Source organism: Bubalus bubalis, chromosome 22, assembly GCF_019923935.1.
Source record: "Bubalus bubalis isolate 160015118507 breed Murrah chromosome 22, NDDB_SH_1, whole genome shotgun sequence".
Lineage (NCBI taxonomy): Eukaryota > Metazoa > Chordata > Mammalia > Artiodactyla > Bovidae > Bubalus > Bubalus bubalis.
In genome coordinates this window covers 11,681,230-11,697,457 of record NC_059178.1, presented here as the reverse complement: position 1 = coordinate 11,697,457, position 16,228 = coordinate 11,681,230, and the positions used below count along the sequence as shown (strand labels likewise).

At 43.6% G+C, this 16,228-nt stretch overlaps 1 protein-coding gene across 3 annotated transcripts; it reads left to right on the top strand.

The window, feature by feature from the left end:
- Window positions 1-213: 213 nt before the first annotated feature.
- On the top strand, window positions 214-15,980 carry ELAC1 (elaC ribonuclease Z 1). Of its 3 annotated transcripts, none has more exons than XM_006051671.3 (4): window positions 214-365; window positions 6,963-7,127; window positions 12,952-13,419; window positions 15,043-15,980. In XM_006051671.3, exons 2-4 carry the CDS (start codon window positions 6,971-6,973, stop codon window positions 15,507-15,509), a joined length of 1,092 nt encoding a protein of 363 aa, XP_006051733.1. In that variant the 5' UTR covers window positions 214-365; window positions 6,963-6,970; the 3' UTR covers window positions 15,510-15,980. The 3 variants fall into 3 exon arrangements, with proteins under 3 accessions (XP_006051733.1, XP_044790663.1, XP_025129191.1); XM_044934728.2 differs by lacking the exon at window positions 214-365 and adding an exon at window positions 405-1,783; XM_025273406.2 differs by lacking the exon at window positions 214-365 and adding an exon at window positions 8,417-8,474 and having other exon boundaries at window positions 7,007-7,127.
- Window positions 15,981-16,228: the final 248 nt, after the last annotated feature.

Below are 16,228 nucleotides of genomic sequence, written 5' to 3'. Positions count from 1 at the left end.
CTTCAAGGGCAGGGGGTGAGGGTCTGATCGCTGGTTGCAGAACTAAGATCCCACATGCCCCCAAGCAGTGGCCAAAAAATAAAAATAAAAAAGCAACCCACACAGCAGACATTTTTCACCTCAGGCGCTCTGGTCTTCCCGGGATACCGCAGCCCTCTTAGGGGCAGTCCCACTCGCCGCGGGACAGAGCGGCGGACCCACAGCCCAGCCTCACGCCGGGGTCGCGCTCCGCGAAGAACCACCGAGCGCGGACCTCCGGCGCCTCCTAGAGCGGTGGGTCGCGGACTCGGCCGGCGGCGCACTTCCGCCCGCGCGCGTCGCCGCCCCGCGGACGGCCGGGCCTCGCCGCGGGCCTCGGGGAGTGGGTGAGTGGGGCAGGGCGCGCCTGAGGTTGGGGGCGGGCCGGGGTCTGCGCCACCGAGGCCTCCCCCGCGCCCGCCAAACCTGTCGAGCGCTCGGGCGACCCGCGGAGTCGCGGGTTGGGCCGGAAGCCGAGGACCCAAGCCGGGGAGCTAGGACGCGCCTTGTCCACCCACCGCCCCTCATCGCGCCTGCTTACCCCGACCTGCGGGCCGAGGACACCCTGCCCCGCGCCTCTGCCGCCTCCCACCCTCCTTTTGCTCGATAGGCGTGGAGGAGCTGCTGGGCCGGCCGGCGGTCGGAGACCCGGCCTCTGGCCACAGCTGGCTAGGCCTTGGCCTCGCAAAGGCCACTGTCTGTGCAGAGGGCCTCGGCCCTTGCATCTCTGAAATGGAGGATGACAGGACCTGCCCTGCCTGCACCGCTTGGGTGGATTGCAGGCTTGGCACCGCCTCTGCCTGAAAACTCCTTCGGAGCCCGACAGTCTTTAGAATCTCCCGGGGAGCTTCCCCAGTGCTGAGAACCCCAGAACCACCGGGCGATTGTAGTTTGCAGCCAGGACTGAGAACCACTAGCCCAGAGTGTCAAGTGACCCTACCGAGCTCGATCGTGTGTTGTATTCTCGCTAGGAATGTGTACTATCAGAAAACAAACGGCTGAGTTTTGTTTTGTTTTGTTGTCCAAGTAGACAAGACCCAAAACCTGGTTTGCTTATTTATTTCCTAGTGGTGCATAACGCGCACCAGTGATTAAATTTCTGGTTACTTCCCAACCTAGTGGAAGAGTTTTGGTTATTTGGCTTGCTTTTAAGCTTTTTATTATGGAAACTTTTCAAATCTATACAAAAACAGAATTGTGTACAGAATGTACCAACTCATGTACTAATCGCTAATTGATCTAGTTTCATCTGGCACCCTCACCCCCACTGGATTATTTTAAAGCAAATCAAAATGTACCATTTCATCCATTAAATACTGGCTTATGTTTATACAACACAGTAACTCCTTGAACATAACAGCATTATCAGTCTCATAAGTCTCTTGTTACTCTCTGGTGAAGTTTGCATTTCCCCTGTTCTCTCATTTTTTTTCCCCCTCCCATCATCTGGTGGTCCAAATCAGGATTCAAACAAGCTAGACATGTTACGTTTGTTTGATGGCTCACATCTCTTTGTCTCCTCTCTCTTGATTATTATTTTTCCTAGTATTTAGGTTGTTGAAGAAGTCAAGCCATTTGTCCTGTACTGTTTCTTACACACTGAATTTTGCTTTTTCCTTCCCTGTGGTGTGCTCTAATAAACGTGTTTAGAAGACAGCCTTTTCCAGATACAGGTTATATTTTTTGGCAAGAAAAACCTCATCGGTTACTGTGTGCTTCATATTGCATCACGTCAGGAGTTGGATTAGGTCGTGTCTCTGTGGTGTTAAGATTGATCACTGGCTCTTTTCCATACAAATTGTATTGCAGGGTGACTGATTGATCAGGGAATTACAGAAGGATACTAATAACTACAGAAGGAATGAGAGAATATCACCTTTTGACAACCCCTAATGAAATAATGGTTCCTGGAAAGGATCACTAATGGTTGCCAACATCAGAAAAAGAGAGACAGCCAGACAGCGAGTGCTCCCTGGTGGAACTTCCCAATACCACTTGTTACATATTCTTAGGTGGTGGATGGGGGATAAAGAGGAAACAGGATTGACCTTGAGTTGATAATTGTTGAAGCTCAGTGTGACAGTACGTTATACTAATCTCTCTCCTTTTGTATGTTTGAAATTTTGCATAACAAAAGTTTTTTTTTTTTTTTTTAATTGACTTGTTGACTAGTGAGTTCAGGTCAGCCTGATCCATCCATTATAGTTCTCCACTAGCCTTTCACTAACTGGTTCTCAAAACTGACTGCATGTTAGGATCACAAGGGAAGAATTTTTCTTATTCAGTTCTAAAACACATGTCTCTTGTGGAATTTCCTGTTGATTCTGGGATGGAGCCCAGTGGTTGATGTTTTAAAAGATCTCCAGGTGATGAGTACTTCAGGATTCTGTACCACTGGCTTAGATCACTATCAGTTACACATGCAAAGTGTTTATATTCTATTACACCTTCTGCATTTATTACCTTAAATTTTTGACTTTCTGTATTCTCTTTACTCTTCTGGCTCTTGCAAACTGCAGTTCAATCAGAAAGCCTTTGCAAATTAAACTATAGCAGTATCAGAGGAAGTCTTGATCTTGGAAGTGAAAATGTTTAGTAAGGCATGGAAAGGTCACTAGCAATAACCTAAAGACTCATGTGTGGGGTGGAGAGATGTACCACCCACCTGCTGTGTGAGGTGTGGGGTGGGAAAAGGGAGCAGACTATACCCCCAATGGAAAGGGAGATCATAGTCAGAAGAGCATGTTTAGCTTTATGACACATTTTTTTTTAAGTCATGAAGTAAATTAAATGCAAAATAAAGTCAAATAGGTAAATGCTTCTTATTGCAACTAAAAACAATTCAAGGATTTTTTTAAAAAGTTAATCTCCACCACCATCATTTTAATCACCCCCGAGATAACCGTTGTAGCAGTACGGTGTATACTGTTCCTCACCAGACTGTCTCTGTCTTGCATAACATAGATGTTTGGGCATTGTTATAAAAATGAGATTATGCCATAGCCATCTGTAACTTTTCTCATTGTCATCCCTTCGGTGCAGGAGTCACAGACCTGGCTGAACTGTAGAACAGTTGGTTCATAATATGAATGTACAATAAAATACTCAGTTGTTTCCATATTGATATTTCTATCTATATATTCAGATGGTTTCCAAATTTTAGCCACCTTAAAAGTTTCACAGTAAATATCATTGTACATAGATCCTTTATTTCTGTAAGGTAGATTCCCAATAATGGGATTGCTGGATTAAAGTACGTTGCTATTAGCAGCCTCATTATTATTGGTAATATGTATTGCCAGATTACTCTCCCAAAACATAATAGCAGTTCATGCTTCTACCCCTAGTAAAATGTAGGTACCCATTTTTCCTTGTCTGGGTTAACACTGGATAGCATTAATATTTGCCAGCCGATGTGTGGCAAATAATGGCTCTTTTTTCTTTAATTTGCATTTCCTCTCACTACTGGAGGACTGAGAGTTTTCATGCTTATTGGCCCTTTGGATTTCTTTTGTGAATTTTCTGTGTGTGTTCATTGTTTTAGTTTTCTATTCTGTACTTTTCTTTTTTAATGCATTTGCTTGAACCATTTCTTAGGGCCATTATCAAACAGTACAGTTTTTTCCAGATTCTTTTTTTTTTTTTGGCAGGGGGAGGTCCTTTGACATTAAGAGTCTTTTGATATATGAAAATTTTTATGTAGTAAAAATGCCTTTTTAAAAGCTTTGTTTCATGTCTTGCCAGTAAGGGATTTTCATCCCCAAATTTGTATACATATTCTCCTAATTTTTTTTAACACTTTTCTTTGGACCTGAAAGGTCCACATTTAAATGTGAAACATTTAAATTTCTAAACCATGTGGAATGTATTTTTATATATGATGCAAGATAATCTTGCTTCACTTTTTCTGCAAAAATAACCAATTATGTCAGTGTCATTCATTTTAAAAAGCCACCCTTTTTACATTTCTGTTTTATATTGATTTCTGTGTGTGCCTGGGTTTATTTCCAGACTATCCCTTCTCTTACAACTTTATATTTGTGGCCAACAATATATCTTTACATTGTGCGTGATTAGTGTCATGTTACTACCTAGAAAAGTAAATCACTACTCACTACTCTGTATGCTTTTCTTGCCCATTCTAGACGTACTTTTTTTCTTTCATGTGATCTTTGGGTTACGTTTGTTCCAAGACGAATTGCACTGGAAATCTGATAGAATTTGCATTAAATATACATGCATTAATTATGGAAAGATAGGCATTTCTGTGATAGTAAATCTCCTATCAGAGAAGCTAATGTATTTCTCTCTTTGAGTCTTTTAGGGCCTGTTCCTTTTTCGTTAACTTTATTTCTAGCTATAAGACTTTTTTTTTCCTCTTGTGACTGAGGGTTTTTTCCATTTTTGCAAGGACTGAGAAAAGTTTCTGATAGGTTTCTTTCCCCCTGTAGATAGTATATTTATCCAGCTCCCTGTCAAGTTTTCCTGTTTTAGTAGTTTTTCTTAAACTTACATGTTTGTTTCCTTCCTTGCCATCCATGTGGATAATCTGTAATTGGTTATATATAACTTTGGCAAATAGATGGGGAAACAGTGGAAGCTGACTTTATTTTTTGGGTTCCAAAGTCACTGCAGATAGTGACTACAGCCATGAAATTAAAAGAGACTTACTCCTTGGAAGGAAAGTTATGACCAACCTAGATAGCATATTGAAAAGCAGAGACATTACTTTGCCAACAAAGGTTCGTCTAGTCAAGGCTGTGGTTTTTCCTGTGGTCATGTATGGATGTGAGAGTTGGACTGTGAAGAAGGCTGAGTGCCGAAGAATTGATGCTTTTGAACTGTGGTGTTGGAGAAGACTCTTGAGAGTCCCTTGGACAGCAAGGAGATCCAACCAGTCCATCCTAAAGGAGATAAGTCCTGAGTGTTCATTGGAAGGACTGGTGTTGAAGCTGAAACTCCAATACTTTGGCCACCTGATGTGAAGAACTGATTCATGCGAAAAGACCCTGATGCTGGGAAAGATTGAAGGCAGGAGGAGAAGGGGACGACAGAGGATGAGATGATTGGATGGCACCACCGACTCAATGGACATGAGTTTTACTAAACTCTGGGAGTGGGTGATGGACAGGGAGGCCTGGCGTGCTACAGTCCATGGGGTTGTGCGGAGTCGGACACAACTGAGCGACTGAACCGAACTGAACTGAAGTTTGAGTTTATTTTACTTGATGCATATCTCCTGTCACAGAACTGTATCAGAGGGGTTTCCCTGGTGGTCCAGTAGTTAGGAATCTGCCTTGCAGTGCATGGGGCACTGCAGTGAGAAGCCTGCACACCAAATGAAGAGTGGCCCCCACTTGCTGCAACTAGAGAAAGCCTGAGTACAGCAGTGAAGACCTACTGCAGCCAAAAAGCAAATCAATAAATCTTTTAAAAAAGGAACCGTATCAGAGATAGATATGCCCAAAAATAGTGAAAGGAAAAAGAGATATCGGGAGTTGGCAGAAATCTACACACTCCACAGGTTGTCACTTATCACTTGTGAGAGCAGAAGCCCAAGCGCTAACCCCTCATGGACCCTCTTATCAGGGGAGTGAGACAGTCCCTCAGCGTTCCTGTGTGTTATTCACATTGCTGTCGAGTGTTGTAGTGTTTTGTTGTGGTTTCTGATGGTTCAGAGAAAGGGCTGCTCACCATGAGCAGCTCACCAGAGAGAGATCACTTAGTGAGCATAATTAAGTTCTCTGTCCTGCCCAGAACCTCACTAGAGCTGTTTATTATTAGAAGGATTTTCAAAAAAATTAATCAGCAGGAAGTACAGAGTCCTTATATACCCACTCCCCACCCCACCCCCATCAGATTCCCCTGGTGCTGACATCTTACGTTAGTGTGGTTCAACGGTGATGAGCCAGTATTGACCCACAGTTTACATTAGGGCTCATTCACGTTTTGTGTTGTATATACTATGGGTTTTGACCAATGTATGATGACATGTGTCTGTCTTTACTGTATCATACAGAATAGTTTTACTGCCCTAAAAACCCCATCCCTCCCTCCCATCCCCCCCAAACCACTGTCTTTTTACTAGCCCCATAGTTTTGCCTTTTCCAGAATGTCGTATGGTTGGAATTCAACTACAGTTTGGTTTTTTTTATATATATATAATTTTTTGTATTTATTTATTTTATTTTGGGTTGCACTGGGTCTTCGTTGCTGCACAGGCCTTTCTCTAGTTGAAGCGAGCAGGTTCTAGTTGCTGTGCACAAGCTTCTCATTCTGATGGCTTCTCCTTTTTTCCGTTCCCAGGCTCTATAATACAGTCTCGATAGCTGTGGTGCACAAGCTTAGCTGCTCCACAGCATGTGGGATCTTCCCAGATCAGGGACTGAACCTGTGTCTCCTGCGTTGGCAAGTGGATTCTTTACTATTGAGCCACCAGGGAGGGCTTCCCAAGTGGCTCAGATGGTAAAGAATCCGCCTCAGTGCAGGAGACCTGGGTTCTATCCCTGGGTCAGGAAGATCCCCTGGAGAAGGGCATAGCAACCCACTCCAGTATTCTTGCCTAGAGAATTCCATGGACAGAGGAGCCTAGCGGGTTATGGTCTATGGGGTCACAAAGAGATGGACACAGCTGAGTGACTAACACTTTCAGTTTCACCAGGGAAGCCCTCAACTGTAGTTTTTAATTATCTGAGTTTGGCTTTTTTTTTTTAATTTATTTTTATTTGTGTGAGCAGTCATACAAGGTTTGGTAATTTGTAGCTTTAACTGGTTAAGAGTTACTAAAATCTTTCTTTAGATTTCTGTGGAAAACTATTAGAGAACAGGAATCCACACTGTTCTCAATGTATAGAAGTTGGATAACTGTGAAACTCACAAGAACCTGTTTTTGGTGATTTTGAGCAGTGATGTGTGATAATCCCTAAGTGACCTTCTCGTTGCAGGGTGGAAGATGTCTATGGATGTGACATTTCTGGGGACAGGCGCAGCATACCCGTCCCCGACCCGGGGTGCCTCCGCACTGGTCCTTCGGTGTGAAGGCGAGTGCTGGCTCTTTGACTGTGGGGAGGGAACCCAGACACAGCTTATGAAGAGCCAACTTAAAGCAGGTGAGTGTACATTCTCCTTTCTAATTAGGGCTGTCTCTTGCTCGTCTTCATTTTCTTGGCTGTCCTTGGGCCTTCTACTCAGAAGCAACCCCAGCAGTTGTACCCCATTTCAGTGCTGGAGCTCTGGCAAGACTTGGAAGGCATTCAGGCATCTGGCCACACCCAGATGCCTAGATGAACTAGCTGAATGACTACCCAACTTACTTCCTCCTTCTCCTTCCTTCCCTTCAGTCCTTCACTTTTCATTCTTCCTGTAAATTGAAGAGGAAGGATGTACATAGGCTTAGGGCATGGAGAATGGAGTCGGATACATCGGACATGTTAAAAAGACACGGCTCAAGCACAGGAACATACTTACTTCCCCCAGGAGGTGGGTGTAAGTATCAAAAGAGGGCAGTAGGTGTTCTGAGGAGTGAGTTGTTCTTTTCTGCTTGGGGTCATCAGCGAAGACATCTGAGAGGGGGTGATATGTGAGTTGTTGAAGGAGGAGGAAGGGCCTCCTGGGCTGGAGAAGAAGGGCATTCTGGCCAGAGGGAACCTAGCGAGCCTCGCCCCAGGCCCACCGAAGGGTCCAGTGTTCACAGAGCCTTGGCCCAGAGTCGGGTAGACCAGGATTCCAGTCCCAGTTGTGTCTCTGCTATCACCTTAGCAGATCAGCAAGCTTGAGTTTTTCTTTTCTCATCTTTAAAATGGGGTTAAAACCCCCCTATCAGGGCTTTCCTGATGGCTCAGCTGGTAAAGAATCTGCCTGCAATGCAGGAGACCCCGGTTCAATTCCTGGGTTGGGAAGATCCCTTGGAGAAGAGATAGGCTACCCACTCCAGTATTCTTGGGCTTCCCTTCTGGCTCAGCTGGTAGAGAATCTGCTTGCAATGCAAGAGACCTGAGTTCAATCCCTGGGTTGGGAAGATCCCCTGGAGAAGGGAAAGGCTGCCCACTCCAGTATTCTGGCCTAGAGAATTCCATGGACTGTATAGTCCATGGGGTTGCAAAGAGTTGGCACGACTGAGTGACTCACTTCACTTAAACCCTCCACTTAAAAGGGGTGATGTAAGAATTGTATACAGTAATCCCTTCTCTGTGTGGTTGTCTACTTCTCATCAGTTAAATCTCAACCCAAATGTTGTCTCCTCAAAGGCTTTCCCCAAACCTCTTGGGTTAAGTAATTTCCCCCTCACCCCAGGCATTCTCCTGCTTTGTGCTGTTTCTACTGACTTTTTAGCATCATCAGTGTCTAAAATTGTGTTACTCAGGTAGTTGTTTCTGTGTTCACTGTGTGTTCCCTGTAGGACTAGACTCGCTGAGCATGTGCGCACCTAGTGGATGCCTGGTGATATCTGTTAATGCGTGAGTAAGATGTTCATCGCTGAGTACCAGGCCTCTCACTTGTTAGATCTTGATAAATGGTAGTTACTGAAATTATTCCTATGGCTCATCACAGCACCTGGCATTTAATGACTAAAAGAAAGATAGCTGTAGCATCCAAGGATCCCTTGGTCTAGTGGTGGAGACTGACATGCAGACAGTCATGGTGAGATGTGATAAGTAAGAATAAAGACGTGTTTTCTAGCTACTTTTGAAGCACAAAGGAGGAGGACACTAACTGTATCTGTGTGTTCAGAGAAAGCGACTCAGAGATAGTAACAGTCGAGCGAGGATATAAGAGATGAATAGAAGTTTCTCTGGGAAGAGAAGCAGGGATGGATATTTAGGGAACAGATGACAGAGTGAGCAGGAAGTAAGGGAGTTTCCAGAGACATGACGTGTTTGGGGAATCCTAAGCCATCCAGCACTCTGAGTACTTGACTACAGAGATGAGAGACAGGAATGCTTAAAGTGAGGGCCGGCTGTGAAGACTTCTGCGGTATTCTAAGGTATCTGGGCCTTATTATTTAGTCTGTTGTCAACAAGAAATAAATACATTTTAATCCAAGAAATGACATGGTCTGATTTGTGTTTTAGGACAGTTTTCCAATAGCAAATGTATTGGGAGAGAGAGTGGCATCAGGCCCAAGGCAGTTGCATTCACCTGGTGAGAGAGAGATGAAGATGCTGGAGCAGAAAGTAGGAATAAGGATGAATTTGAGAGACTCAAAGAGATATGTGTAGAGCCAGCAGGAGACGTGACTGAGTGAATGTCTTAGGATGTGAAGAAGTACAGAATTACTCCAAGTTGTAGGTGGTGATGTCCCAGACCTAGATAGAGGGTTAGGAAGAGAACTGTTGGAGGAAGGAACCAGGCGTATCACTTGGGACAGGTGTACACAGTTCAACCCCAATCACATACTGTCTTATGTTGAAACCCTGTGGTCAGAGCAATGTTATGCTTTACTTCCCTGGGATCACACAGGGGTTCCTTTCACGAGACCTGGCAGGGTAGGCACACGCCAGAGTGGTGGCTGTAATATTTAGAGAACAGGGGTTGGGGTGGCAGGGTGATTAAAATAGAAACAAGTGACTGTTGTATTAAGAGGTGTGGGTTTAGGGATAAGTCTCCAGTTTTCACTCAGTACCTGCGTCAGTTATCTAATTCTGCACAACGGATTAAAAATTTAGTGGGTTGCTTGCATTTATTATCTCATAGTTTCTGTGGGTCAGGGACTTCAGGCCAGGCTTAGCTGGTTCTCTGTTCCAGGGTCTCAGCAGGCTGCATCCCAGGTCTCGGCCAGTGCTGGGGTCTCATTTCAGAGCTCACTCAGGTTGTTGGCAGAACCTTCTAGGTGTTGAACAAAGGCTGCCTGCGGCAACCTGAGGCCTGCTGTCGGTCCTGGTCATGGGGGTTTCTGCTGCAGGCTAGCCTGCTTCTTTTTACTGCCTGGAAGGGAGAAGGAGACTTAAGAGCAAGTCTGCCAGCAAGATGGACTCTTAGAACATAATCGCATTGCATCCCTGTGCCGTGTTTCACTGGTTAGAAGCAAGCCCCCAGTCCCACCCACACTCAAGGGTCATCCATGAAAATCATCCATGTTTTATATTTTGCAGTTATTTTTCAACAGATCACAAAGCTCAAGCTTTTTAAAATAAAAGTTTGGCCGAAAAATAGTAATACTAAAATAAAATCTAAAGGGAACTTTTAGCTTATTAAATTTTTATTGATTTAAAAAAAGAATTCCTGGCCTCAGGGAGGAGATGATATGGTAATCCCTGAACATCAGCTAAGACACTCTAGCACTTCTAAAGCCCCAGTCTCAACCTGGAATCCTCAGTACATCTTGGTTTCTCTCAGTAACCAAATATGGACCCATCACTGTTGGAGTGTTTGAAAGTTTTTTAGCTTATACTACCTCCTGGGGTAATAATATTTTATGGGTTTCATAAAGAAGTACTTTCTGTCTGTCTAAATATACTTCTTTCAACTTTCCATGGTCCTGATATCCAAGCATCTGATTAAAAAGTGTGGGTTTGTCATATCTATTTTTTTCATAATTTTAAAGGTGAGCTTAAGCTTTTTTTCCCCCTCAAAAATGATTACAAAAAAGTATTATACAAGTATAATTTTAAAATGATTATAATAAGTATACATGCTCATTGTAAAAGTTTAAACAAAGCAGAAAAATATAAATAAGAAAATCCCAAATCTCTCTCTCTGGTCAGTGAATTTTCTATACATATAGTTATGGTAATGGTGCAGGTATATTTGTGTGTGTGTTTGTATATAATTTTGCATAAATGCAATCAAACTATATTTGGTATGACTTTTTTTTTTTCCAATTGAATATAGTATGTATCAATAATGTAGACATTTTCCTACAGCAGTAAATATCAGTGCATCATTCCTTTGGGCATAGAGGATGCTTAGTCTTCTCCTCCTATATGGATGACATTTTCCCTGGTAATTTTCGTGTTCTTAAGTGAAAGGGAACTCAGGCATTTTTCTTTTTTCATTTGATAGCTTCCTCTTACCTTTGATAATTGTGGTTGCCATTCCTTCTCCCACTGAAATCAAGTTTCTTAAAAAATGAAATGTTTGTCTTCCATGAAACTGTGATAACTGTGGAAAGTTACTTTTTCTTACCTAACATGTCTTACTTGCTTTGAGTTCACTGATTGTTTGGTATTCAGCTTTGGCTGTGCTTTGCAGTAAATAGGGAGAGGCCCGGAAAGTCTGACTTGGCAGTTTTGAGGTCAGTGTGAGACCAGGACTCAACAACTGATGTAGTTCTTTTGTCTGCTGATTCTTTAGGTCCCACTTGGGAGGATGGGGGGCTGTTGGCAGCCCAGACAGCAGAAAAGGGGAAATGAAAGGGTTCCAGAAGTAAAAAAACAGCAAAAGCAAAGACTAAACAGCAAGACAACAAAAAGGAGCATGTTGGGGAAACTTTTAGTGTGCCTCCTGGGGATTCTCAAGGTTCAAGATCAGCCCCTACCTGGTCCGTTGTTCTCTGCTACAGTGCCTGGCTTGATGTAGTAACACTGAGAAGACTCGCTTGGAGCACACTGTTACCTGGATGTCACAGGACAGATCCCATCACAATAAACTAAATAGGCGGGCCATGAGCTCGGACTGGAAGCAGCTGTTGTATTAAAAATATGTTAATTGTGATTGTTACTTTCAAAAGGCTTTGTGGTGCATCTCTGAAAAATGTTGATGTGGCATCCTGCCATGTACCAGGAGTAAATTCAGTTTGTTGTTCTGTCACTCAGTCGTGTCTGACTTTTTTGCGACCCCCATGGACTGCAGCCCAGAGGGTGTTTCAGTCCATGGGATTCTCCAGGCAAGAATACCAGAGTGGGTTGCCATGCCCTCCCCCAGGGGATATTCCCGACCTAGGAATCGAACCTGCATCTCCTATTTTGGCAGGCAGATTTTTTACCTCTGAGCCACCAGGAAAACCCATACAGTTTACCGTTGGCTAAATCAAGTTACAGCCTAAGTCAATATGCACTGGAAGAGCTGCTCTAGTAGTTCAGCCCGAAAGGAAGGGATGGACCACGTGCCCTTACGTAACACTATGGGGGGTTTACCCTCGGATATGCAGTCCAGCATCTGTTGCCTCCTCCTCCTTGGTCCTTCACCTCACTCCCTTTCTCCCTACCTCCTTCTCCCTCCTCCCTGTCCTCCCCTCCCTCATCCCCCTTGCTTTTTCCTCCTTCTCCTTCTGTCTCATCCAGGCAAGCAGGCTCTGGCTTGGTTAGTTAGTCTTTGGCCAGTGTGGAGTCCTTAAAAGGCAGTTTTGGTTTCAGGCACTGGTCCAGTCTGTTGGAGCCAAAGGAACTTTTGTTAGCATGCTGGGAGTACATACTTGCTGTTCTGAGAGGGAGCAGCAGGGGGCAGTGTAACTGCCAGATACTTTCGCACTTGAGGCCTAGCTGATTACTGAAGTGAATCATTTTGGTACACATTTTCCTTTTCTCTTTTTTCCAGTGAGAGGACTTCCCTGGTGGCTCAGATGGTAAAGCATCTGTCTACAATGTGAGGGACCTGGGTTCGATCCCTGGGTTGGGAAGATTCCCTGGAGAAGGAAATGGCAACCCACTCCAGTACTCTTGCCTTGAAAATCCCATGGACAGAGGAGCTTGGTGCAGTCTACTATCCATGGGGTCCCAAAGAGTCGGGCACGACTGAGCCACTTCACTTCACTTCTTTCCTTTTCTCATTTTTTCAGTAAGAGGATGTATAGGAAAATACTCTTAAAACTGTAACAGTTTAATTTGAAGATGTTTTATGAAAAAAGTTGTATCTTATTAAAACCTTCCAGTGAAATAATACTTGTCTTTCTTGCTTCTGGAATCATGTAGAAAAATACATGCATGTTTCAAGCAGCTTTGTGTGGGTTTTATTTCTGAAAAATTCAAAAATTTGTTTCTCTGCTTCAATCAAAAGGGAGAATTACCAAGATCTTCATCACGCATCTTCATGGAGACCATTTCTTTGGCCTTCCTGGCCTCCTCTGCACAATCAGCCTGCAGAGTGGGTCCATGGTCACCAAACAGCCCATCGAAATCTATGGCCCTGTGGGGCTTCGGGACTTTATCTGGCGAACCATGGAGCTCTCTCACACGGAGCTGGTCTTCCCTTATGTGGTCCATGAGCTGGTGCCTACAGCGGATCAGTGTCCTACAGAAGAACTGCAAGAATCTGTGCAGGTGGATAAAACAGACAACCCCCCCAAAGAGGGAGAAGGACGAACTATCCTGTTAGACTCAGAAGAAAACTCGTACCTCCTGGTTGATGACGAACAGTTTGTTGTGAAAGCGTTTCGCCTCTTTCATCGAATACCCTCCTTTGGGTTTTCAGTCGTGGAGAAGAAACGCCCAGGTAAACTCAACGCACAGAAACTGAAAGATCTGGGTGAGTGTTTGTTTGTTTTCTCCTTTCTCCTCAGTTGAGTTGTTGTGAGCTGAAACAGTTAGAAGTGTCATAGAAACCTTCCTTTCTTGCTTCCCAGGCCTAACACTTAAACATTTTCTCCACTTACTTCCTTTTCCCGAAGTTTGTTTATTAAGGGAAATCTGTAGGGCCAGAAGATGCTATTCAGAGCAAAAATGAAGTATATATTTGAAGTCTCTCTTCAGCTCTCTAGAGGCACATTCTTGATCTGCCTTGTCTTCAGCTTTTCCTATCTTGGTTGGTGGGGTGATGGTGGATGTCTCAGGTCTGGGCTTTTATTTTCTCATGTCATCTTTTTGAAGTATGTTTGAGTGGCATCTTTGGTCAGATACTTTTCACCATAGTTCTCAACCATGCAACTGCAACCAGCTGCTTTCTGAGTTTTCCTTCTTTATTGACTTGGCCTAGTCAGTCAACTTTGATTAGGTTATTAGTAATTTGGTGTTTGGAACACTGCCTCAACCAGTTTTATTTATTTATTTATTTTTTGACTGCGCCAGGTCTTAGTTGTAGCACGTGAGGTCTAGTTTCCTGGGGAACGAATGCAGGCCTCCTGCATTGGGAGCATGGTGTCTTAGCCACTGAACCACCGAGAACGTCCCTCAACCAGCCTTATGTACCTGGGTTCATCACACTTGGAAGCAAGCATTCAAAGATTGGCCTGGGGCCCAGCCAAGGCCTCGTGCCTTCTCCATGCTAGGCCATCACACTCCCGGTCCTTCAGCGCCTCTCCCAGAGCGCCAGGCGCATCAGCCCGCTAGTGTCACCTCCTTCCTTGCCATGCCGACGACAGGAGCTGTGAAAAGCATGGCAGTGCTTTTTCATGTGTTCTTTATCTTTATTTACACAATCTCTTCTTTCTTCCCCAACTAAAACAAAGCACTAAGTAATGAGGAAAACTGCCTTAGACCAAAGATATTTTTAATATCTACAAACCTGTGAAAATACCAGTGTGTTGGGAAACTGTAAACATGATCCATGTTGGAATTAGTGAACATACGCTGTTTGCACGTATTGCCCAGAGTGATCATCAGGTGTTATTCTCGATTAATATGAGATTTAAGCCCAGTTCGGTAAGCATGGAACTGCCTCTGTTTAAAACGAAGATTGATTATGTGTAACTACCTGAAATTCTCCTTGATGTTGTGATCCAAACAGTCCCCTCTAACAATTTTTTTATTACGTTAATCAGTTTGTTGGTAACTTGTCATTAAAATTTTACCTGAAGATGAGCTTATTAAATGCAGCACACAAAAACTTATTCCCATGCACAGCAGAGGATCCCAGCTGTTACCTTGACTATAATAAGGTTTTAGGGGGACTTAAGAGCTTAAACTTATCTGAAATGTGTGCTTGGAAATGTTTTCAGTACTTGGACATTGCTAATATCAATAGCCAACAATGAACTTTTAAAAAATGTATAAATATCCCAGTTTCCCACAAGTAATAAAATATTTATAACAATTACGAAAAGAATTGGATGCCTTTTCCATTTGCTATTTGCAGTGCTGTTGAAACAGATACTCTTTAACAAGTCATAAATTCCATTCCCGTGATGTTTTGGTATCTGCCTCCATCTTTTAGGTGTTCCACCAGGTCCTGCCTATGGGAAGCTGAAAAACGGAATTTCTGTTGTTCTGGAAAATGGAGTTACAATTTCTCCCCAAGATGTCTTAAAGAAGCCTATTGTTGGAAGAAAAATCTGTATTTTGGGTGACTGTTCTGGGGTTGTGGATGATGCAGGAGTAAAGCTGTGCTTTGAAGCAGACCTGTTGATCCATGAAGCGACCCTGGATGACACCCAGATGGACAAAGCAAAGGAGCATGGCCACAGCACGCCACAGATGGCAGCAACATTCGCAAAGCTGTGCCAAGCAAAGAGGCTGGTTCTGACTCACTTCAGTCAGAGGTACAAACCAGTTGCCTTGGCCAGAGAAGGAGAAGCAGATGGGATTGTAGAACTTAAAAAGCAAGCTGAATCAGTGTTAGACCTCCAAGAAGTGACTCTCGCAGAAGATTTCATGGTGATCAGCATTCCGATCAAGAAGTGAAACCAGTATTCCTGAATGCATTCTGATGTGTCTGTAAATATGTTATTGAACCAACAGTCACATTTGGTTTTTTTGTTGTGGTGGTGGTGGTGGTCATTGTCATTTTGGTCTAAAATTATTTGAGTCCTCATAATCCTGAAAAGGATGGAGCTGCATTGCTGAACTAACTCAGCATTGAGAGGGAGCAAGCTTTTTGATAATAAATCACTTTAAAAAGAATGAAACCAGCATCCTTCTTAAAGTCCACATTTGACAAAATGATAGGCTATTCAGGTATACATGCTTTGTGGCTGCTGCTTCAGAGATTAGTCAATGCACCATGCAATCCTGGGCTTAGCTTCTATCTAGCTTTATTGCTGTTGTTGGCAAAGTATGCAGGACTCGGCCTTCCTGGCTAAAAATGGTATTTTGGCAGTTTGTGTTGAATCTGTTCATGTTATTAATAAAAGAGAAATGTAATGAGATATTGGATATGCAGAATTGAAGCTGGCACGTTAAATCTTGAATTCTTTGCTAGAAGACTGAAGGCAGGGTCAGGATAGGTATTTAGCCTTCAGTTAATATTTTATTAAACTTTGCAGTTTGCTCTAAACCCAGAGTTCTCGGAGGTGATACTGCTCCCTTAGATGGAAGTTTGAAGTTGTGGGATGTTTCTTGTCAAAACTAGAAGGGGTTACTACCAGCAGTTAGTCAGTACAGGGCAGGGTGCTGGATCGTAG